Here is a 24,569-nt window from a genome sequence, read left to right on the forward strand (position 1 = left end):
TGATATAAGACACTAAGTGTGTAACAAATGCCTTCACTAAATTTTTGGTGGATAAATGAAATAAACAGCTAAATATTATCCATTTATAAGATCACTGGTAAAAATGAATCTTCTCTGGGGCTCCCAGAGCTGCCTGAATTACTTTGAGCACGTTGTTTTACCTTTGAAAGCCTCACTTCTCTGTAAAATAAACACATTAACTAAGAATATCAGTAACGTGCTTCGCAGCTCTAAAAATCTTATTCCAAAAACTAAGCTACCTTATTCCAATCCATTCTTTCAAAAACTAAAAAGTTTGATTTCTCTCCTTTATTTTAATGGACCATCTTGATTTGTAAAAGAGAAAACATACAGATGCATAGGATATTCTCTAAAAATGATTACTAAATTGACATTTATTAACTTCAAAATTATACAAGAAACCTCTATAATTTTTAAAAAGCTTTGTATGCATCTTTCTCCTGTATATACAGCTAGAGAACTTTTCTTCTTTACTTCCTTATGCTCTTAGCAAAAATCATAAAATTCTAACAATACTTAAGTGACTAAAATTCAGGTATTATTCCAAGAATTAGCGATAAGAGTAGCGAACAAAACAAAGTCTTTGTCCCTGCTCTCATGGAACTTATATTCTAAATGCAGGAAGGAGAGGGGGGAACAGAAAATAAGTTTATGTCAGCTGGTAGGTATTAAGTGCTTAAGAGAGAGAGGCAGCAGAGAAAGAACTAAAGAAAGAAGAGAAGGAAGGAAAGAAAGAGAGAGAGAGAGAGAGAGAATCGTAGGTGAATGAAGAAGAATTGGAGAGGTTTGCCCTTTCAGATAGAATGCTCAGATCTCTGATCAGATAACAAGTGGGCAGAAACTTGAAGGAAATAAAGCCCTATAGATCTCTAGGGGAAGAGTGTTCCAAGCTATAGGCATAGCAAGGGGGAATGCCCTTAAACAGGAGCTTGCTTCACAGGTGGAGGGCAAAAAGGTCAGATGTGGCTAGAGTGAAATAAGCAAGAGCATGGTGGGAAACGCACCTGAGAAAGAGCTAAGAACCAGATCATGCAGCTGGAGGAGTAAGCAAGTAAGAAAACAAGGAAATGACATTGAATAGCTAAGGACCATGTGGGACCTTATAGGTGGTGATAAGGACCTAGGCTTTTTTTTTTTTTTTTTTGCTTATTTATTTATTTAGAGAGAGAGAGCACAAGGAGGGGAGCTGCAGGCAGAGAGAAAAGCAGGCTACCCACTGAGCAAGGAGCCCTTGAAATGGAGTTTGATCCCAGGGCCCTGGGATCATGACCTGAGCTAAAGGCAGACGCTTAACCGTCTGAGCCACCCAAAGCATCCCAGGATCTATGGTTTTAATTCAGAGAGGGGAAATCATTGAGAATTTTGAACAGGGGTGTGAGATCCAGTTTAGAGGCTTTGAAAAGATCATTCTAGCTTCTATGTGGAAAACAGACTGCAGGGTGATAAGAGCTTATGGCAAGAGATTGCATAGGAGACTTGATAATGAAGGTAAGAGTTGTGGGTGACTTGGACTAGGGTGGTAGAGGTGGAGGATGAAAAGTGATTCAATGACAGATATATTTCAAATAACAGAACTTAAAGATTAACTGATTGATTGGGTTGAATGTAAAAGAGAAGAAACGTTTGCAACATGAGTAACTGAAAGAATAAAGTTGCCATTTACTAAGGTAGTAATGAGTAGAGAGAGAATAGATTGAAGAGGGGGGTTGGACATGTTAAGCTTGAGATGGCTGTATGACATCTAAGTAAATATATCAAGTAGACAGTTGGATATGAATTTAGGGGAGAGTTACAGGTTAGAGTATATTAACCAAGCAAAATATGCTAAAATAGATTCTAAAGAATTGTATCCCTTTCCGTTCTGCAAGATACTGCCTACTTTGCTCCTGGTCACCCCATCCCCACCTGTCCTTTATATATCTGTGTGCAATTTGGTTTTTCTAGTTTACAAACTCTCGTTTTTTTACCCCTGAGAATTGTCTCTCAAACAACTAAGTACACACTTAACAAAAGTGGAAAATAATTAAATGTTGTACCATATGCTATTAGAAAATACTGATTTTGTTTATTTTACTTTCTGATTAAAAGAACAGTTAAATCACTAGCTAACAAGACTCTTCGTCTAGTTCATTGAGTTTTAAATATACTTTATCTTTCTCTTTATTTCAGTATAGAAAAAGGTGGTTTTCAGCCCAGCACCTGAATAAACAGGGTATTTTTAAAGTTTATTTAAGTACTCTCTACCCCCAACATGGGATTTGAACTCACGACCCTGAGATCAAAAGTTGCATGCTCTTCTGACTGAACAAAGCAGACACCTGTAAGCACTATTTTAGATCTGAGAGACTATTGCTTTTCTGTGTAAACCTGGTCATCCATGTCAAATTATAAAATAGACCTTCCTTTTTAGAGAGCAATTTGGCAATCAATGTCTGATAAAGTGAGAGATGCTGATATAACCTAGAAATTCTCCTTTCAAGTATTTTGCCTAAGGAAATTCTTAATATGTGTACAAAACTATAGCTACAAAAATGTCCATCACAGCTTTGTTTCGAATACTGGAAAATTAAAGTAACCTAAATGTTCTTCAACAAGAAAATAGTTAAACTATGGCATATCCAAACAATGGAATACCATACACAGATAAAATGAGCGACCTAGAACTACATTTATTAATATGGATAAGTATCACAATGTTAAAGTGCATAGGGAAGGCTGGAAAGAATTATATATATGGTTTTTTATTTCATCTCAAAAAGGAATATCATCCTGTCTAATTTCACAGAACCTTTCATGTGTAAGGCACTGTGTAAATGGTTTTTACCTACATTAATTTCTCACAACAGCCTTGTGAAACAAATGATGTTATACATATTTTGCATGTATTTATTCAAAAAAATATCAATGATATATGTGCCAGAGGGTGTTCTAAGTATTGAAGATATAGTAGTTTAATGAAATTCCTGTTCTACTAGAGCTTTTTCTAGTGAGGGAAGTCATATAATTTAAAAATATGGAAGCAAGGGATGCCTGGGTGCCTCAGTCAGTTTACTGTGTGATTCTTGATTTCGGCTCAGGTCATGGTTTCATGAGATAAGGCTTCGCACTGGGCCTGGAGCCTCCTTAAGATTCTCTCTCAACCTCCCCCAGCCACCCCCAAATAAATAAAATAAAATGGTTTTTAAAAAATTTTTAATAAAAATATGCAAGCAATTATGTATTAAGTGGTGATGTGGTCTACAAAGAAAAATAAAGCAGAGTAGCAGGATAGAGAGTAATAGGGATCATTATTTTAGATAGCATAGATAAACTAAAACTTAGAAGTTGAAGAAACTCATAGAAGGTAAGCAACCTGCTGAAAGTCACTCAATCTCAGAATCTGGAGCTAGGATTTAAACCTAAATCAGTCTAATCCCAGAGGCTTCTCCTTTTATTTTTTTAAAGGTTTTATTTATTTATTTGACAGAGAGACACAGCAAGAGAGGGAACACAAGCAGGGGGATTGGGAGAGGGAGAAGCAGGCTTCCCATTGACCAGGGAGCCTGATGAGGGGCTCGATCCCAGGACCCCGGGATCATGACCTGAACCGAAGGCAGCTGCTTAACAGTGAGCCACCCAGGTGGCCCCAGGCTTCTCCTTTTAAAGGATGGTTAGGTCTGTCTATCATTTATACTTTGGAAAAAGACATTAATTATACAATAGTACCTGAGGTCAGCCACACTAGTAGCAAAAAAGTTTTTAGTGGAACAGGAAAGAATGGAGAACAGTCTAGATAAGCTGGGTACTTTGGACAACCAAACACTTTCATAAAGTGCCAGTTACATATAGAAATCAGAAAATAAGGGCACATGGGTGGCTCAGTTGGTTAAGTGACGGCCTTCTGCTCAGGTCATGATCCCAAGGTCCTGGGATCAAGTTCCCTGTCGGGCTCCCCCTGTTCTGCAGGGAGCCTGCTTCTCCCTTTCCCTCTGCCTGCCAATCCCCCTGCTTGTGCTCTCTCTCTCTCTCTGTTAAATAAATAAATAAAATCTTAAAAGAAAAAAGGAATCAGAGAATAAGATTCAGAAAGTGAGAAAAAAGTTAAGAAAATAAAGCAAGAAAACACCATCTTAATTTTGCCTTAAGCCTTAATTTTGCGATCTAGAGTGGCACTAAAAATCATTTTCAGTGCTACTTACTGGAAGTGCATAATGGATTCTCAGTGTCCGTACTAAGAAGTTAAGCAGAGAATGTATTCATGTACTTGTTAAGACCATGAATTTTAGAGTCAGACAACCTCAGTACCCAATCATTTATTTAATAATAATTTAATAAATAATCTTCAGGGCAAGCCACTTAACCTATCAACGTCTTTTCTTTTCCCTTTAAGCTCTGTCCATGATAACTACCTAAATTAACTTTTTAGTCACAGATTTTTTTTTCTTCTCAGACATCAAAATAAACATATCCTCTATTATAAGATAAATTGATCATAACCTGTACTGTTTCACATTTCACTCGCATTGCCATCCCCTGACATTTATTTAACAGCAAAATTTATTAAATGTTTACTGTAGAAGTAAACTAAGACCAACCAGATGAGAAAAGCAAAACCTATTTATTCTGCACTCACTGTAGCAATAGAGTCAGCCACCATCACTTGCAGTTTGGCGAAGACTCAAAGGCAGGCAGAAAAATGGGAAAGCTTTATAGTAGAAAGTAGGGAAGGCTGTTGGGATGTCCTGAGGCTATTGGCCTGGGGAAACTGCAGGTAGGCTAACTAGAAGCAGAATATCTCGTGTGATTGTTTAGAGATGCACATTTGGCTCTCCTCTGGTGGGTCCTAAGTTGGAAGTGGGGATAAAAATTAGGAACCCTTTCAGTTCCTAGTTAAGTCCTGGTCATTTGGGGCCAGTTATAACAGAGGTTATTGTTTAGCTTCCCGGATTGTCACTAGAGATAGTGGTCTGACTTTCCTACAACTCTGATTCCTAGCAGGCTGGCTTTCTGGGCTGTTTATTAGGGTTGGCTTCCTGGGCAAGATGCTATGGTTGTTGGTCTGTTCTGTCATTATGTATGGTCTGGCATTGTTCCTTACTTTACTGTGTCTTACTACTTTGCATCATTTACAGTTATTTTGAGTTAAAGTCTTTAGTGTAAGGTAAAAAGGTAATGTCTTGGTGAAGTGCTTAATTTTAGCATGATTTCCCACAAGAATAATTTAACAAGCTGAAAATTTTATTTTTTCTACTGCTGACATATTATTGATTTTCACTTTCAGTGGTTACCAGTGACTCAGGAGCTGAGCTTCCAAAAATTTATTGAACAATCTGACTTACTAGAAGAACTTAAATATGACTTCAATGAAAAAGCTGAATTGAGACACACTGAGACACAAAGGCCTTTTGTCTTTAACTATTATAAAAATGTCCTTGAGAGGAATAGCAAGCGCTACCAGGCCCTTGGCCATTTGCTTGCACAATACATTTATGAGCTTCTGGAGAAAGTATGCAAATTACAAAAAGTGTATATCCCAACAGAGGCTGATAAGGAACCAAGAAGCTTCTTTTTCATGAGTGAGAGAGCATTAACAAGTCATCATTCTGTGCTTCTTGTCCTTCTTCAAGACCATGGGGCCTTTAGAGCTGGTCAGTGGAGTCAGCAAGCAATAATACATCATGGTCTCCAACATGGAAGTCAGATACCGTGTATTCAGATGGCATTGCAGGCTCATTATGATGTAATTGTGCTAAACCCCAATGACAATTTTGTGGACCTAAAGATGGAGAATGAGTGGAAAGGTCTTTTAACACAAAATATTGGGTCCTCTTCCCTAAAAATGGTTCAGGCAGAGAATTTTTTCTCTCTCCAGAAACCTCTCCAGTGTATCCCTAAAAGATGCAGCAACACCCCTGAAGAACACGTGGCTTACATTTGGGATTACTTCATCTCAAAGACTGAAGGAAAGGATGTTGCCTTCATTGTACATGGTTATGGAGGCTTGGTTTTTATGGACTTACTTGTTCGTAGAAAGTGGGAAGTGATGAACAAAGTATATGCTGTTGCACTCATTGACTCTGAACATCATGTAGGACACCAGCTGGGAAGTGATGTACAGTTATTAGCCTGGATAAAGCACCATTGCCGTGAATGGGTGACAAGTCCTAAGCCTTTGGATAAACCTGCAACTACTGTTTTAAGAAAGGAGTTTCCTATGGTTTCTGCTGGTACAGAAAAACACAACCTAGCCCCTTCCTCTAGCCTCCAGTCAATTTTTAAATACTTTAAAAAAGCTTTGAAAGCCAAAACAACTATTAATTATTCTCGAGTGCCAATAGTAACAAGAAGCTGCACAAAAAGAAAGCAAAGTGCTTAAGTTGCTTTCTGTCATCTAATATTTTTTTTTGTCTTACTGAAATGTTGCTAATGTAGATGCTAGAAGAAAAAGGATACTTCACAGTATTATGTTATGAAACCAATATACTCAGCGTTATATTCTGGCTTGAGGTTTGATTTGTTACTTTCTTTGAAAAGTGAATGTGTTCTCTTTTATAGCCTATTGATGAACAGTCAGTACCAAAATTAATATTTTAAAGTATTATCAAGTTAGAGGATCTTTTGAAAAGATCTCTTATGATTTAATAGACTATAGTTGATATAGATTAAATACTAAGTCTTTGATTTCTATGTTGTTAATGCTATATTAAAACTAAAAGTGAACATAAAAATTATCATAAACTCTATTTTTATATGTTTGTGTTCTTTTCCTTAAATTTACTAGTCTTCTGTTCAAATGTATTGAAGGTATTTACTCACACCTTCAGCTAATATTTGAGTATCCACTGTGTACCAGTCAATTGTAGCTGTTCAGGACACCAGCAAACAAGGCCAGCATTGCCTTTACACTTATGGAGTTTACAATGAACAACAAATTGCAAGTGTGATGAGTGCTCAGAAAATATAAGGTGCCATGGAACATCTAGTATGAGAGCTGACAGCCTTGGGGGCCAGGGAATGCCTCCCTGAGAAAATGATGCTTAGTTTTAATGATGCTAAGCAATTACGTGGGAAAACAAATTCATAGGCAAAGGAACAGCATATGCAAAAGACTTGATGTGGGAGAAAGAAGTTCAGTTCAGCTGAAGTTAAAAAATTATGGGTGAGTAGTGTTAAAGAAAAAAATTCATGACATTTGTTAAAGACATAAGGAAGACTTTATTCAGGAAGGATTACTGCAGTGGGGTTTTGCAGTAAGGGAGAGAGATCAGGCTCAACTTCTGATTCAACAAGGATAATTGAGGGGGGTAAACCTTATAGCCAAAGTGTAGGGTGAGGGCCAGTGAGTGGAAAATTAACTAGGAGGAAATATCAGGCATAAGAGAGATTCTTAATAGACTGACTCAACATAATTCTTACTGAAGGCAAGCCAGGATGATAACATCCTAGAGGATGAGGCATTTTATCAGATCTTGAGGATGATCAGATGCCAAAGATGGGAGATTTTCACTAACTGACAGCAGAATGCTTGCTAAGACTGGATTAAGTGACGACAACAACAACAAAAACTGGACTAAGTGGACCAAGGATGGAGTCCAACACTGGAGCCTAGTTGAGAAGAGGGCTTATAGGAGCCAGGCTCAGATTTGGTCAAGGAGAGAAGTTTTGTCTGTAGTTGGAAAGTTAAGTTAGAGAAATAAACAGAGGCAGCTTGCTCAAGGCTGCAAGGTCCATTGGTTATGATTTTCAACTTTATTCTCATAACAATAGAAAACATTGGATGCTTTAAGACAGAAGTATATTCTCAGCTTAACATATTATAACATATATAAGAATAACATATATAAGAATATCCTGACTGCAGTTCAGGGAATAGATTAGAGGAAGGACAAGCTTGGAGGCTGGGAGACCAAATTAAATGTTGGTAGTAGTCTGAGAAATACTTGATACTAATACTTAACTTCTAATACTATATAGTTAACACTAATACTTAAATAATAATATTTAATTACATAATACTTAGGCTATATGCTAATGCTTTTGTTTCTGTGAACAAAATTTTGTGGCTGGAGGTCAGAAATAAGAAGAAGGAAATAATAAGGATTATTCCCAGATTTTTGACTTGAGCAACTAGATGTATAGAAATGCCATTTGATGAAATAGTGACTATTAGTGAAAATTTATTTTGGCTGTTCCAGAAGTTCTGAAAAGAGAAAAAGGAGGAGTTTACAAATTTAGCTCTGCCCATAGATGAGTAAGAGAGAACCCATAGCAGACATTGCATTTGAAAAATTAACTCTGCCACAGGGGTGTCTGGGTGGTTCAGCCACTTAAGTTTCTGACTCTTGATTTTTGGCTAAGGTCATGATCTTGGGGTCTTGGAATTGAGCCTTGCATTGGGCTCTGCGCAGTAAGTGTGAAGCCCTCTTGAGATTCTTTCTCTCACTCTCTCTCCCCACCCCTCCCGTCTACCCTACCTCCACTTGTGCGTGCATGCATGTGTGAGCACACACTCAAAAAAAAAAAAAGATTAACTCTGCTGTATATAATAGGATGTACATATTTTTCTGATAGAGTTATTTCTAGTGTCTTCTAGTGTTTCTATTCACATTGTTTTTTAACCCAGCATATATTCTAATTTCTGTTATATACTGAATATTTGTGTACCTCTTAAATTTATATGTTGAATTCCTAATCCTCAGTATAACAGGAGGTGGGGTCTTTGGAAGGTGATTCAGTCATGAAAGTGGATCCTCATGAATGGGATTAGTGCTCCTATGAAGGATATGCCAGAGAATTGCCTTCTACCATGTGAGAACATAGCAAGAAGACAGCCTTCTGTGAATCAGGAAGCAGCCCTTTACCAGACACTGAATCTGCCAGTGCCTTTCTCTTAGACTACCCAGCCTCTAGAAATGTGAGAAATAAACATTTGTTTAAGCCTTCCAGTCTGTGATACTCTGTTATAGCATCCCAGACAAAAACAAATCTTTATAATCAAAGACATATTTCATATTTCTCTTCTTTCTCTACCATGTCTTAAATGGCATAATAGAAAAAAAATCCCACTGAAATATAAATCAGGATATGCAGGTTTTAAACGAAACTCGACCTTGGACAAACCAATTATTCTCTCCCAGCCTTTACTTTCCAATTTATAAATCAAGTGAGCTTTGAAGTCCCTTTCGACATAGTCTATCTAGAGTGCATTTAATGCACTTAACGTAAAAAGCACCCAAAAAAAGTTTTTTAGAAGTTGCCATAAAAGCTCTTCTGTCTTGCACTTTCCTAACTTGAAGCTGATATTTCTCATAACTCCCAATTTGCTATTTAATCTAGTAGTTGGTTATATTATTATCCATAGCTCCATAACAGATTACACCCAAAAGTTGGTGGCTTAAAATAACAATAATTTATTATTTCAGTTTCTCTTGTCCAGAAATTCAGGAGCAGTTTTGTGGGGGTAATTTTATCTTGGGATCTCTGAGGAGAGTACAGTCAAGCTTGAGCAGCTATTTGGCAGAAGCCCTTGGTTCTTCACCATGTAGACCTCTTCCATAGACTGCTTCTGCTGAAGAAAAAATTATTCTGCAATTTGTTAGAATGGTAAGGAAGACTTAATTTGAAACTGTTGTAATTAGGGATATTGCAATAGGGAAGAGGGATTGGACTCAACTCTGAATATAGCAAAGATAGGGTGTCAGTGACGGAAAACTACTAAGAGGAGACACCAGACACCAAGGTAGGAAGATTATTGCTAAAGGCAAGCCAGGGCCTTAGACATCAAGAGTGGGGAATAAGGAACTTGATTAGCTGTCAAGAGTTGTCTGGAACACTGAAAAGAAATTTTAAAAAAAATTTTTAAAAAGAGTTGATTTAGCAGGATTCTTGCTAAGACTAGCTCTGCAGCCTCACAGAAGACCAAGGTTGAGGATTAGCCCAGAAGAGGGCTCAGAGGAGCCTAACTAAAGTTTAGTGAAGAAGAGAGACTTTGTCACTTGTATGTCTTCAGGACATGGCAACTCTTCCAGGGTGAATCATCCAGGTGAAGGATCAAGCAGGAAAATGCACTGCATTTTTACGATTTGCTCTCTGAGTTGCATACTGGTCCACTTTTTTTATTAGTTAGAAATGAGTCACTAATCCAAGGGAAGGGGGATTAGGCTCCACCTCTTAAAGAGAGTGCCAAAGAATTTCAGGACATATTTTAGACCACTACATGATAAATGATGCCAACTAAAATTAATGGTGTAACAACTCAACTCAGTTGTTGGTTATTTTTTTTTTAATTTTAATTTTTTTAAATTTCTTTTCAGTGTTCCAGAACTCATTGTTTATGCATCACACCCAGTGCTCGATGCAATACGTGCCCTCCATAACACCCACCACCAGGCTCACCCATCCCCCCAACCCCTTCCCTTCCAAAATTCTCAGTTTATTTCTCACAGCCCACAGTCTCTCATTGTTCTTCTCCCCCTCTGATTTCCCCCAACTCACTTCTCTCCATCTCCCCATGTCCTCCATGTTATTCCGTATGCTCCACAAATAAGCAAAACTATATCATGATTGACTCTCTGACTTATTTCACTCAGCATAATCTCTTCCAGTCCCGTCCATGTTGCTACAAAAGTTGGGTATTCATCCTTTCTGATGGAGGCATAATACTCCATAGTATATATAGACCATATCTTCTTTATCCATTCTTCCTTTGAAGGGCATCTTGGTTCTTTCCACAGTTTGGCAACTGTGGCCATTGCTGCTATGAACATTGGGGTACAGATGGCCCTTCTTTTCACTACATCTCTATCTCTCGGGTAAATACCCAGTAGTGCAATTTCAGTGTCATAAGGTAGCTCTATTTTTAGTTTCTTAAGGAATCTCCACACTGTTTTCCAAAGTGGCTGTACCAACTTGCATTCCCACCAACAATGTAAGAGGGTTTGCCTTTCTCCACATCCTCTCCACACTTGTTGTTTCTTATCTTGTTAATTCTGGCCATTCTAAATGGTGTAAGGTGGTATCACAATGTGGTTTTGATTTGAATCTCCCTGATGGCTACTGATGATGAACATTTTTTCATGTGTCTGTTAGCCATTTTTATGTCTTCTTTGAAGAAATGTCTGTTCCTGTCTTCTGCCCATTTTTTGACCTGATTATCTGTTTTGTGTGGGTTGAGTTTGAAGAGTTCTTTATAGATCTTGGATATCAGTCCTTTGTCTGTACTGTCATTTGTGAATATCTTCTCCCATTCCATGGGTTGCCTCTTTGTTTTGTTGACTGTTTCCTTTGTTGTGCAGAAGCTTTTGATCTTGATGAAGTCCCAAAAGTTCATTTTTGCTTTTGTTTCCTTTGCCTTTGGAGACATATCTTGAAAGAAGTTGCTGTGGCTTATGTCAAAGAGGTTATTGCCTATGTTCTCCTCTAGGATTTTGATAGATTCCTGCCTCACGTTGAGGTCTTTTATCCATTTTGAGTTTATCTTTGTGTATGGTGTAAGAGAATGGTTCAGTTTCATTCTTCTACACAGACAGAGCTGTCCAATTTTCCCAGCACCATTTATTAAAGAGACTGGCTTTTTTCCACTGGATATTTTTTCCAGCTTTGTTGAAGATTATTTGACCATAAAGTTGTGGGTCCACACCTGGGCTCTCTACTCTGTTCCACTGGTCTATGTGTCTGTTTTTGTGCCAGTACCATGCTGTCTGGGTGATCACAGCTTTGTAGTAAAGCTTGAAATCAGGCAACGTGATGCCCCCAGTTTTGTTTTGCTTTTTCAACATTTCCTTAGCAATTCGGAGTCTCTTCTGGTTTCATACAAATTTTAGGATTGTTTGCTCCGGCTCTTTGAAAAATGCTGTGGAATTTTGATCGGAACGGCATTGAAAGTATAGATTGCTCTAGGCAGCATACCAGTTGTTGGTTATAAGATTATCTCTGCTCTAAGAGCATGCTTATCTCATCATTCAATTTTTTTCTTGTTTTATTTATTTATTTTTACAGAGAAAGAGCATGTGCATTCAAAAGCCCTGTGGGGGAGAGGGAGAGAGAATCTTAAACAGGTTCCACACCCAGTGCAGACCCCAATGCGGGGTTTGATAACACGACCCTGAGATCAGGACCTGAGCTGAAATCAAGAGTTGTTCACTTAACCAACTAAGCCCCTTTCTCTTGTTTTAAGAAACAGCTCTGTGTATTTAGAAACTGCTTTCTCTTTTTCTGCAAAACATCAGCATTTTGCCACAGACAAATGCTTGTTTTAATAATAAAGTTTAAGCTTTCTCCTCCCAGGGATTGCCCTAATCTGTTCCTGTGCTCTGACTTTTGATGTTGATCTATTTTTGCAACTTGAAGCAAAAAAAAAAAAAAAAAAAAAAAAAAGAATCCCCAGGTTCTTGGCTATAAACTGCAGACCAGAGATGTGTCCTGAAAGAGAAAAGACTGGTATGAGAGGTCTTCAGGAAAACCTTAAGATATTGTGATATCACCATATGATTTATTTTCCTTGTGGAAAATAGAGGTAATGGGCTATTATCATTGTTTGTAAGCAAAGTGCTTCAAGATTTGTGTGTCACTTTCTGATACCAAATTAAGCATATCTTAACAAAAAGGAGAACACAGGATGCCTGGGTGGTTCAGTCAGTTAAGCATCTGACTTCAGCTCAGGCCAAGATTGCAGGGTCCTGGGATGGAGCCCCATAATGGGCTCCTTGCTCAGTGGGGATCCTGCATCTCCCTCCACCTGCCACTCCCCTTCTTGTGCTTGAGCACTCACTCTCTCACTGACAAATAAATAAATAAAATCTTGAAGAAAATGTTAATGCTTTATCTACCTTGTATGGGTTGATATAAATTTTTTAAAAAATAATCCAAACTAGGGGCACCTGGGTGGCTCATTCGTTAAGCATCTGCCTTCAGCTCAGGTCATGATCCTGGGGTCCTAGGATCAACCCCTGCATCAGGCTCCCTGCTGGGTGGGAAGCCTGCTTCTCTCTCTCCCACTCCCCCTGCTTCTGTTCCCTCTCTCGCTGTGTCTCTGTCAAATAAATAAATACAATCTTTTTTTAAAAATCCAATTGGGGGCACCTGGGTGGCTCAGTGGGTTAAAGCCTCTGCCTTCAGCTCAGGTCATGATCCCGGGGTCCTGGGATGGAGACCCGAGTCGGGCTCTCTGCTCAGCAGGGAGCCTGCTCCCCCCCACGCTGCCTCTCTGCCTACTTGTGATCTCTGTCTGTCAAATAAATAAGTAAAGTCTTAAAAAAAAAAAAAAAGGAGAACATATTGTTTGCTAAGGGAAGACTCCTTATTAAAAAGAAAACAAATTTCTTACTTGCTTGTCAATGTTTCTTCAAAGTAGTGCTCTAATGTTAGAGTACATTAGGATAACCTGGAGATCTTGTTAAGGCAAAGATTGATGGGCCTCACTGCCAAAGTTTCTCATTCAGTAAAATTGGTAGGTAGGGCATGAAAATTTTGCCTAACTAGTTTCCAAGTGATGCTGATGCTGCTGCTCCAGGGACCATACTTTGCGAACCGGTGTTAGAAAAACTAGGCAGGGGTACCTGGGTGGCTCATTTAGTTAATCAACTGCCTTTGGCTCAGGCCATGATCCCAGATTTCCGGAATCGAGCCCCACATCGTGCTTCCTGCTTAGTCTGCTTCTGCCTCTACCTCTCCCCTCAGCTCGTGTTCTCTCTCTAGTGCTCTCTCTCTCTCTCTCAAATTAAAAAAAATCTTTAAAAAATAAAAAGACTAGATAATAAATTGCCAGAGAGATAATAAAGTTAAATTTATCTCATGTGAGGTGAAAGTTATGATGGATTATCATCTAGCCTAGTTTTCTCCCCTAAGGAAAGCAACAAAAGGGGTTTGTTCATTGAGTTCATTGAGTCCGTGTTTATGATCCATGTGAACTGACACATGTATTTTTCCCTCCTGTAGTAAAGGAAGGGTTGCTTCTCACTCTTCAAGACAAGTCCTTCCATAAAAACAAATACAAATTAAAAGTAAGAGATTTAGGGATGACTGGGTGGCTCAGTGGGTTAAAGCCTCTGCCTTCGGCTTGGGTCATGATCCCAGGGTCCTGGGATCGAGCCCTGCATCAGGCTCTCTGCTCAGCAGGGAGCCTGCTTCCTCCCCCCCCCCCCTCTCTCTGCCTGCTTCTCTGCCTACTTGTGATCTCAGTCTGTCAAAAAAATAGAATAAAAATCTTTTAAAAAAATAAGAGATTTAAATCTGTTTCCAGAAATGGAAACTCAAAAATAAGTTGCCATATCTACAAACTGACTTCTATCCCCACTTGCCTCTTCTTTTTTTTCTGTTACAAAGGAAGTAGAATTTTCTCCTCCTATCCAAGACCAATTCCCTCCAATTGTCCTCTGAATACCATCTCTTTCAGTCTTCTCAGGAAGTTCACTCTTCTCACTATCTTTTATTTATATAGAGCTTACCATTAGGCAAATAAATAATGGGACAATTACCTTGCTAAAAATCCTATTGGTTGGTCAAGTCTCTCCCACCATAACAATAATAGTAACTAGCAAAAATTTCCTGGATGCCACACCTAGGAACTGAACTTATTGTATATTGCCCCTGCCAAATTTCATTAAAACATTTACACTTGCTAACTCCATTTTCTCATAATCCACTCATTCCTTAACCACTCTCATCTGGCTTCAGCTTCCAAACCTCACAATACGGTGCCAGTGCAATGGACGCTTCTCAGTTTGTGTTACATGATGTATAGACAGCATTTGACCTAGTTGGCCTATTTGAAACCTCTTGGGTCACTCTTCTTTGAAACACTCTTCCCTCAGCTTCTGTCATATTCTGATTATTTTACCACTGTATCTCTAGCTGCTCATTTTCAGTCTCCTTTGCTGACTCTTCCTCTTTACCCAGACACTGGGTAATCTTTTCCACCCACATGGTTTCACAGACACTGGTTTCAGAGTCTCTTTCATAGCTCTCAAATGTCTAGGTTTGGTTCATTCCCTTTCTCCTTAACTCTAGACCCATGCAGCCAACTGCCATATATTGTAAAGGAGACATCATCTGACTTTGAAGGGAGCTCAGTCATTATGTCTAAAATTGCTCTCACCGGGGTGCCTGGGTGGCTTAGTGCGTTAAAGCCTCTGCCTTCGGCTCCGGTCATGACCCCGGGGTCCTGGGATCGAGCCCCACATCGGGCTCTCTGCTCCACAGGGAGCCTGCTTCCCTTCCTCTCTCTTTGCCTGCCTCTTTGCCTACTTGTGATCTCTGTCAAATAAATAAATAAAATCTTTAAAAAATATAAAATAAAATTGCTCTCACCAACTCTTCCCTCATCCTGTCTACTCCTTTCCCCCATTCCCCACACTACTAATCACTATCTGTCCCAATGCTCAAAGTAGAATATTGACTTCTTCTACCCCAAATACCAATCACCAAATTCTATCATTTTTACTTCTTAAACATCTTCCAAATCTGTTACTCTGTCAGTAGTGTCCCCTGACGTACAAAGTTTTTAATTTTGTACAAAATGTCTGTTTTCTTCTGTTGCTTGTGGTTTTGGGGTCATATACAAGAAATCCTTCCCAAATCCAATGTCATGTAATTCTCCCCTATGTTTCCTTCTAAGAGTTTTATAGTTTTGACTTTTATGTTGAAGATTTTGATCCATTTTGAGTTAATTTTTATATGGTTTTAGGTTAAGGGTCCAACTTTGTTCAGCACCATTCCTTGAAAAAGACGGTCCTTTCCCCAGTGAATGATGTTGGCCCTAATGATTTAATAGTGACAACTAAATTAAAACACTTGAAAATGTACGCCTAAACAAAGCACCTGCAGACTGGATTTTACCCCAAAGGACACTAATTTGCAGTGTGTAACTTAATTTCATTTTCACATTAAATTTAACAAGTGAGCTAAGGGGAGTGAGAGATACTTCGTGTCCCCTATCTTTCTAAACATCGTGTCAGGTGCTGGTGATAAACTGGTCACAAAGTTTCATACGTTTAAGTCTTGCATCAAGCAGTTTTAAAGTTGAGTGAGACTTTTGAAAACATCATTTTATTTTAGCACTGCGTAAGTAGATGCTGATAAATACGTGTACCAAGTAGAGAGTAAGTTAAGAGAAAAGGAACAGAAATTTTTAAAATAGTGGTGTAACCCAATTAAACCAGCTACAAAAACACAACAGTCGAGACGGTCCCTAGCTAGCATCGGCCCCAAAGCAGCAGCCAGCATTCTCCACAACAGCACCGCTTTTCCGGCTGGAAAGCTTTCCCCTAGTGGCCTGACGTCATAGGCAAGCGCCGGAGAGAGTGGGCGGGATTTCCGGCCACGGCTGACCCGCAAGGTACCGAAACTAAGCCGACCAGCGTTGATGCGTGAGGTGCGGTTTCTTGCGTAGCGCTTTATTGCGGGCTATTGCGTCGCGTGTGCGTCCCCGCGGTTGATACCAGTGGGAGCCACTGTCTCTGCACTCCTGGTATGGGCATGTTTCTTGGCATCTTAATTGTGTGTGTTGAGGTGGGAGGACGCGGAAACCTTTCTAAAATGGGCTTAGTGTAGCACGTGCGCTAAGAAGGCTCACAGATAAGGGGAAGGAAGCCCAGTGATTTTTAAACTATAAGTAGTACAGTCCCTGGAACAGAGCAGTGTTTACAAAAAATGATATCCTTGTTGGTTTTAAAATTTGAGTTTTCATTTTTGTGATATCCTAAAAAAATCTTTACCGGTTACAAAGACAAAACTCCAAAGACTTGTTTCTGAAATCAGTATTTCTCATATTGGGGCTGAGGACTCCCCGTTAAATATCGTATCTCAGGGAGTCTAAATTGTTTTTTCTTTATTTAAAAAAAAACTTTTTAAGATTTTATTTATTTCAGAGAGATTGAGAGCGGGTGGGAGCACGAGACGGGGGAGGGTCAGAGGGAGAAGCAGACTCCCCGCTGAGCAGGGATCTTGATGTGGGACTGGCTCCCCCGGACCTGGGATCATGACCTGAGCCCAAGACAGACACTTAACCGACTGAGACACCGAGGTGCCCTAAACTGTTTTTTTCTTTAAAAGGTGTCTGAAGATGGGGGACCCGGCTGGGTTAGTCGGAAGAGCATGCGTCTCTTGATCTTGTGGACTTTAGTTCGAGCCCACATTGGGTGTAGCAATTACTTAAAAAGCAAAACAATAACAAACTTTAAGAGAATTTTTTTTTTAAAGATTTTATTTATTCATTTGACAGACAGAGATCACAAGCAGGCAGAGAGGCAGGCAGAGAGAAGGGGAAGCAGGCTCCCTGCTGAGCAGAGAGCGATCCCAGGACCCTGAGATCACCACGGAGCTGAAGGCAGCAGCCCAACCCACTGAGCCACCCAGGTGCCCCAAGAGAATTTTTTTAAGTAAGCTCTATACCCACTATGGGGCTTGCACTCGAGACACCCTCTCCTTCAGATCAAGAATCATGCGCTCTACCAACTGAGCTAGCCAGCTGCCTCCCCCAAACTTTTTTCTTTTCTTTCCTTTCCTTTTCTTTTCTTTCTTTTTTTTTTTTTTTAAAGGTGTCTGAACATATTTTAAATGTGAAAAGCATTGGTCCAGAATATTTATTCGAAGAATACTTGAGTGATTTCCTGTGAGCCATAAACTGCTGAGCACTGGATTCAGTGTTAATATAAATAGTCTGTCCTGATAGAGTTTACCATTAGTCAGGTAAATAAGTAACCTGGCAGTTACAAAGAATATTACAAATATTGTGATAGAGAGGTAGAGTGTGCTTATAAGAACTAGTAGGAGGAATACTTGATCTAAAGATTGAGGTGAAGAATAGCTAAAGATGTATCTGAAGAGGTGGGCAAAAGATGATTTTGTGGAAAACTTTAAAAGCCATGTGTATAAGTTTGGAACTTGTGCCTGCAGCAGTGGATTTAAAAGTTCACATTGAGGGGGCACCTGGGTGGCTCAGTATTTAAGTATCTGCCTTGGTTGGGGTGGTGATCCCAGAGTCTGGGATCCAGCCCGCCATCAGGCTCCCTGCTTGGTGGGAAGCCTGCTTCTCCCTCTCCCACTCCCCCTGCTTGTGTTCCCTCTCTCACTGTGTCTCTCTCTGTCAAATAAATAAAATATTTTTTTAAAAAGTTCACATTGGGGACCATCTAAGTGCATTGATTAGATTTGCACCAGCTCCCAATGGCTTAGAGATGAGACAGAGCAAATCAGGAGGCTAGCGGATGCAATTAAGATAATGGGATTCAAAAGAAGTTAATGGATTAAAGATGTATTTAGAAGTAAAGTGATTGTAATTCAAATAGATTAGATGTGGTGGGTGTGAGAGAGGGTGGTAATAAAACAACCCCCAGTTTCTGGCTTCAGCAAATGGATGAATGGCAGAGTCTATCCCTGAAACCATGTAGAAGGTAAAGCAGATTGGGAAGGGAAGGGAGAGCAATTATGTTAATATGTTGCATTTGAGTTTTTCTTCTGATGCATGGTGGTGACGCCAGAGATAGATCAGACCTCACATGCAGAATTTTAGACTGGGGGAAAAATGGGGGTGGAGGCACATCTGCTTTTAAAGGAGGGGAAGACATGTGAGCATCAGGGCACAGCTTAGATAACCACTCTAAGAAGCATGCAGAGTTGTTAAATAAAGCAGAGGGAAGAAGGAATATTTCAAGTGTTTCAGTTGCATTTTGTAAAAAGTTGATTTCCTTTCTTTCTTTTTTTTTTTTTTTTTAGATTTTATTTATTTATTTGACAGAGATCACAAGTAGGCAGAGAGGCAGACGGTGGGGGCGGGGGGGGGGTGAAGCAGGCTCCCTGCTGAGCAGAGAGCCAGATTCAGGGCTCCATCCCAGGACCCTGGGATCATGACCTGAGCCGAAGGCAGAGGCTTTAACCCACTGAGCCACCCAGGAGCCCCTCCTTTTTTTTTTTGTTTTCCCCCTTCAAATCCTGTACTAGTTTCACATTTTAAAGCATCTTCATTGTTTTGTGGATGTCCAGACCTTTAGGATAAAATTGTGGAGCTTATATATATTTGCCCTAATTTTGGACATTTTGTTTGATAGTAACATTATGTGCTGCAAAATAAACTCTGAACTGGAGAAAAGAGGTCTGTTTTCTTGTTTTTAAAGATTTATTTATCTGGGAGACAGTGTGAGTGGGGGTGGGGAGGTAGAGGGGGGAAACTGACTCCCTGCTGAGCTGGGAACCCCATATGGGGCTCAGTCCCAGGATCCGTGAGATCATGTTCTAAGCTAAAAGGAGCAATTTAACCCACTAAGGCACCCAGGCACCCCTATTTTTTTTTGCTTTTAAATCAGTAAATCTTTGTCCATTTCTGTTTTGAAAAGATGAGAGCATTGATACAGCAGGTCCGTACCCTATAACTTTTCTGCCCTTTGTCTTACTGTCTTCGTGTGTTGCTGATGTTAAGGAACTTGTGTTTGGGTCTCTATCTGGACTTAGAGTAGAATGGAGAAGAAATAGCATCATGATCTCAACCCTATCAGCAGAACATTACTTTGTTATCCAGTAATGTTGATATTCTGGGCCCCTAGATACGAATCTAAAAAGGATCTTTCTTCAAGATATTCTTTTTCCTAAAGCAATAATGAAATTTATGTCAAAAATAAGAACCCAGGGGTACCTTGGTGGCTCAGTGGGTTAAAGCCTCTGCCTTCAGCTCAGGTCATGATCTCAGAGTCCTGGGATCGAGCCCCGCATCGGGCTCTCTCATAGGGCTCTCTGCTCAGCAGGGAGTCTTCTTCCTCCCTCTCTCTCTCTGCCTGTCTCTCTGCCTACTTGTGATCTCTGCCTGTCAAATAAATAAGTAAAATCTTTAAAAAAAAGTCAATTGCTTTTGGTGTCTCAAATTTATACTTGCATAATTAGTTGACAGATTTAAAAAATTTAAAAATGTTTGTCTAACTTTTCATTACATTTTGCTTCTCTTATAGGGGTCTTACATGCCTATTTTCCTCAAAATGAGTAGTAGTATCACCTTAAGATCTTGTGCCAGGTATTTGTTGCCATTTACCATCCCTAGGAAGAGAAGCGTTTTATGTTCAGCCATTCTACAGAGATACATGTCTTCCAAAATACCAGGAGTGTCCTATCCTAAAAAGGAGAGTACATCACCTCCTGAACAGCTGGGACTGGATGGTTGGAAAATTACAATGAAATCTAGTGTGCAAGAAGATGTTTCACCAGTCTCAAGTAGCAAGGATGAAGATCCTCTAGCTGCCATCAGGGAGTTAATTGAGATGTGGCGATTGCTTGGTAAAGAAGTACCAGAACACATCAGTGAAGAAGAACTCAAAACTGCTATGGAATGTGTTTCTAAATCATCAAAAAAAAAATACTTAAAATATTTATATACTAAGGAAAAAAAGAAAAAAGCAAATCAAATAAAAAAGGAAATGAAAGCAGCAACAAGGGAAAAAGCAATAAGAGAGCAATTGTTAGAAACCACTAAGGATGATAAACAGCAAAACTTTCTATTTCTACGACTTTGGGATAGGAATATGGACATTGCCATGGGCTGGAAAGGTGCTCAGGCCATGCAGTTTGGACAACCTTTGGTTTTGGACATGGATTATGATAATTACATGAAACCAAAAGAACTCCAAAATACTATTTCCCAACTTCTAGAAAGTGAAGGATGTAACAGAAGAGATGTTGATCCTTTCCATCTTTATTTCTGCAATCTTAAAATAGATGGTGCTTATCATAAAGAGTTAGTTAAACGTTACGGAGAAAAATGGGACAAATTGCTTTTAACAGCAACAGAAAAGTCTCATGTAGATTTATTCCCAAAGGATAGTCTTATATATTTAACTGCAGATTCTCCTAATGTTATGACCACTTTCAAGCATGATAAAATTTATATAGTGGGATCTTTTGTTGATAAGGCTATGCAGACAGGCACGTCCCTAGCGAAGGCAAAACGGCTGAAGCTGGCAACGGAATGCCTTCCATTAGATAGATATTTACAGTGGGATACTGGTACCAAAAATCTCACCTTAGATCAAATGATGCGTATTTTGTTATGTCTGAAAAACACTGGTAGTTGGGAAGAGGCTCTGAAGTTTGTTCCTAGAAGAAAATACAGTGGTTGTCTGGAGATTTCTCAGCATTCTCAAGAGTTTGTCAACAGATTGAAGAAATCAAAGACCTTTAATTCATCTCCAAAAGGCTCTCTAAATATACACACACAGAAAAGGTGGCTTAAATGAGAAAATTTGATAAATAAATGATCACAATATATGTAAATCAAACTATGATACTGTATGCCTAAACTTATACTGTAATGAATGTCAATTATTTCTCAATAAAACTGGAAGAAAAAAAGGAGTGGAAAATGGAGTGAAAATACAATTCTACTGGTCTGTTTCTTCCTGGATGGAATTCACTTGTTCTTTTAAAGGTTGTCCTTCCAAACTAACTGAAGTGTTTTTCCCCAATTAATTAAATTTTTGCAAAACTTTGGAAATATATTTTACTTACTATAAAAATAAACTTAATAATTTAGTAAAAAGAATTGTCCAAGTTTGTTGAGCCCAGTAAAAGAATTGTACCATTGCTGCAGCTTTTTTGTGAGTATTTCTGAGTCTAAGACTCCATTTCCTTTTTTAGATTTTATTTATTAGAGACTGCAGGAACAGGGGCTGGAGGTAGAGGAAGAAGGACAAGCAGACTCCTTGCTCAGCAGGGAGCCCGTGAGGGACTCCCATCCTGGGACCCCAGGATTGTGACCTGAGCCAAAGGCAGATGTTTGACCAATTGAGACACCCAGGTACTCCTTTTTTTTTTTTTTTTTTTTTTTTTTTTAAGATATATTTACTTAGAGCAGGGGGTAAGGAAAGAGAATCCTCAAGCTGACTCCCTACTGAGGGCAGAGGCCCCTGATGCAGGCTCAGTCCCAGGACCCCGAGATCATGACCTGAGCAGAAATTGAGAGTCAGCCACTTAACTGACCGAGCCACTCAGGCACTCCATTTTCCTTCTTAATTGTTCTTTTAGCAATGTCAACAACTACCTTTTTATCAAAAATTGTTACAGAAGAGATTTTAAACTTAGGTGGTGGTTCAAAGTGACATTTGGTGAAGTTCTGGGCATGTCATAGGCACTGAAGTTTGTTTAACTGAATCTTGGTTAAACAAAAGGTTAAGACATCCCTTGACATGTCATGGAATTTGCCTGTATTGTGAGAAATGGGCTTGCGGGGATGGAATTCATTCCATGTCCTCTTAGGAAGAAAAAGGGGGTTTACTTGATGACTTACATATAGCACTTCCCTATTGCAGTATGGAGAACTTTCCTTTCCACCCCTCCCCCCAAGATTTTTATTTATTTGAGACAGAGAATAAGCTGGGGGTGGGCAGGGAAGCAGAGACACAAGCTGACCCCTTGCTGAGCAGGAAGCTGGATCAGGGACTCCATCCTAGGACCCTGAGATCATGACCAGAGCTGAAGTCAGACGCTTAACTGACTGAGCCACCTCGGTGCCTCAGCTTTCCTTTTATAGGAAAAACTTCCTTTTCTCCAGCTGTGTGATTTGAGTGGAACCTGCCATATTTTTACAGACCTTGTCCTGGCCACAGCTGATTATCCCTAAGGAGATACCTCACTCAAACTTAGAGATGGGCATCTGACTTTAAGATAGGCCAGTCACAACTTTTTCTAGGCTTTTTGGATTTGAGAACTAAACCTGTGTCACTGTGATGATAGACTTCGACAGACAGGAAGCTCTGGAATTGATGGTGGCATTCCTTTTTATGAAGGAAGACAGGCTATATCGGAGGAAGTGAAGCTTACATATAAAAGTAAGACCAACTTTGGCACTGTTTATTTTTTTTAAATTAATTATTATTATTATTTTTTTAAGATTTTTATTTATTTATTTGACAGATCACAAGTAGGCAGAGAGGCAGGCAGAGAGAGAGGAGGAAGCAGGCTCCCCGCCGAGCAGAGAGCCCGATGCGGGGCTCAATCCCAGGACTCTGAGATCATGACCTGAGCCGAAGGCAGCGGCTTAACCCACTGAGCCACCCAGGCGCCCCTAAATTAATTATTTTTAAAAATAAACATATGGGGGCGCCTGGGTGGCTCAGTGGGTTAAGCCGCTGCCTTCGGCTCAGGTCATGATCTCAGGGTCCTGGGATCGAGTCCCACATCGGGCTCTCTGCTCAGCAAGAAGCCTGCTTCCCTCTCTCTCTCTCTCTCTGCCTTCCTCTCCGTCTACTTGTGATCTCTCTCTGTCAAATAAATAAATAAAATCTTTAAAAAAAAAAAAACATATAATGTATTTTTATCCCCAGGGGTACAGGTCTGTGAATCACCAGGTTTACACACTTCACAGCACTCACCATAGCACACACCCTCCCCAATGTCCATAACCCCACCCCCCTCTCCCAATCCCCCTCCCCCCAGCAACCCTCAGTTTGTTTTGTGAGATTAAGAGTCAATTATAGGGGCGCCTGGGTGGCTCAGTGGTTAAAGCCTCTGCCTTCGGCTCAGGTCATGATCTCAGGGTCCTGGGATCGAGTCCCGCATCGGGCTCTCTGCTCAGCAGGGAGCCTGCCTTCTCCTCCTGTCTCTCTCTGCCTGCCTCTCTGCCTCTTGTGATCTGTCTGTCAAATTAAAAAAAAAAAAATCTTAAAAAAAAAAAAAAGTCAATTATGGCTTGTCTCCCTCCCAATCCCATCTTGTTTCATTTATTCTTCTCCTACCCCCTTAACCCCCATGTTGCATCTCCACTTGCTCATATCAGGGAGATCATATGATAGTTGTCTTTCTCTGATTGACTTATTTTGCTAAGCATGATACCCTCTAGTTCCATCCACGTTGTCGCAAATGGCAAGATTTCATTTCTTTTGATGGCTGCATAGTATTCCATTGTGTATATATACCACCTCTTCTTTATCCATTCATCTGTTGATGGACATCTAGGTTCTTTCCATAGTTTGGCTATTGTAGACATTGCTGCTATAAACATTCGGGTGCACGTGCCCCTTCGGATCACTACGTTTGTATCTTTAGGGTAAATACCCAGCAGTGCAATTGCTGGGTCATAGGGTAGTTCTATTTTCAACATTTTGAGGAACCTCCATGCTGTTTTCCAGAGTGGTTGCACGAGCTTGCATTCCCACCAACAGTGTAGGAGGGTTCCCCTTTCTCTGCATCCTCGCCAGCATCTGTCCTTTCCCGACTTATTAATTTTAGCCATTCTGACTGGTGTGAGGTGGTATCTCATTGTGGTTTTGATTTGTATTTCCCTGATCTTTGGTGCTGTTTAAATCCCTGCTTCCGGTTATTCTTGAGGTCCAGCTATAGATTTGCCTTTAGCATTCATTGGTTGTTTAAACTTCATGCAACACCCTGGTAATTCCTCTAATAAATTCCACTTTTTTGCCCAAGCCAGTTTTTGGGTTTCTGCCTCTTGCTACCTAATAAGTCCTACTATACTTGAGAACATGTGTACTTCTTTCCTACAAGAAGAAGTTTAGGAAATGTTCATTATAGACTACCTGCACTGTTAACTTTTTTGAAAACATAGGTAATAAAGATGGATAGCCAACTACTTCTACCTA

At 39.8% G+C, this 24,569-nt stretch overlaps 2 protein-coding genes across 5 annotated transcripts; both read left to right on the forward strand.

The window, feature by feature from the left end:
* The first annotated feature begins 1,473 nt into the window (after window positions 1-1,473).
* LOC125096013 (putative protein FAM172B) lies at window positions 1,474-16,387 on the forward strand. The gene is made up of 3 exons (XM_047722664.1): window positions 1,474-1,509; window positions 5,282-6,337; window positions 16,283-16,387. Exons 1-3 carry the CDS (start codon window positions 1,474-1,476, stop codon window positions 16,385-16,387), a joined length of 1,197 nt encoding a protein of 398 aa, XP_047578620.1.
* TRMT10C (tRNA methyltransferase 10C, mitochondrial RNase P subunit) lies at window positions 16,325-21,506 on the forward strand. Of its 4 annotated transcripts, XM_047723388.1 has the most exons (3): window positions 16,326-16,465; window positions 17,050-17,076; window positions 19,935-21,506. In XM_047723388.1, the coding sequence occupies exon 3, from the start codon at window positions 19,944-19,946 to the stop codon at window positions 21,210-21,212; it is 1,269 nt and encodes a 422-aa protein (XP_047579344.1). In that variant the 5' UTR covers window positions 16,326-16,465; window positions 17,050-17,076; window positions 19,935-19,943; the 3' UTR covers window positions 21,213-21,506. The 4 variants fall into 4 exon arrangements, with proteins under 4 accessions (XP_047579334.1, XP_047579324.1, XP_047579344.1 ...); XM_047723378.1 differs by lacking the exon at window positions 17,050-17,076 and having other exon boundaries at window positions 16,325-16,471; XM_047723368.1 differs by lacking the exon at window positions 17,050-17,076 and having other exon boundaries at window positions 16,325-16,465.
* Window positions 21,507-24,569: the final 3,063 nt, after the last annotated feature.

The sequence above is a fragment of the Lutra lutra genome, chromosome 1 (assembly GCF_902655055.1).
Source record: "Lutra lutra chromosome 1, mLutLut1.2, whole genome shotgun sequence".
NCBI lineage: Eukaryota > Metazoa > Chordata > Mammalia > Carnivora > Mustelidae > Lutra > Lutra lutra.

What these genes read in the sequence shown, in the direction of transcription:
- LOC125096013 (XM_047722664.1), top strand. Translation starts at nt 1,474, where the DNA reads ATGGCAAGAGATTGCATAGGAGACTTGATAATGAAG. An exon ending in TAGGAGACTTGATAATGAAG is followed by an intron (nt 1,510 to 5,281) that starts GTAAGAGTTGTG and finishes TTTCACTTTCAG; the next exon opens with TGGTTACCAGTGACTCAGGA. An exon ending in ATTATTCTCGAGTGCCAATA is followed by an intron (nt 6,338 to 16,282) that starts GTAACAAGAAGC and finishes CTGACGTCATAG; the next exon opens with GCAAGCGCCGGAGAGAGTGG.
- TRMT10C (XM_047723378.1), top strand. Translation starts at nt 19,944, where the DNA reads ATGCCTATTTTCCTCAAAATGAGTAGTAGTATCACCTTAAGATCTTGT.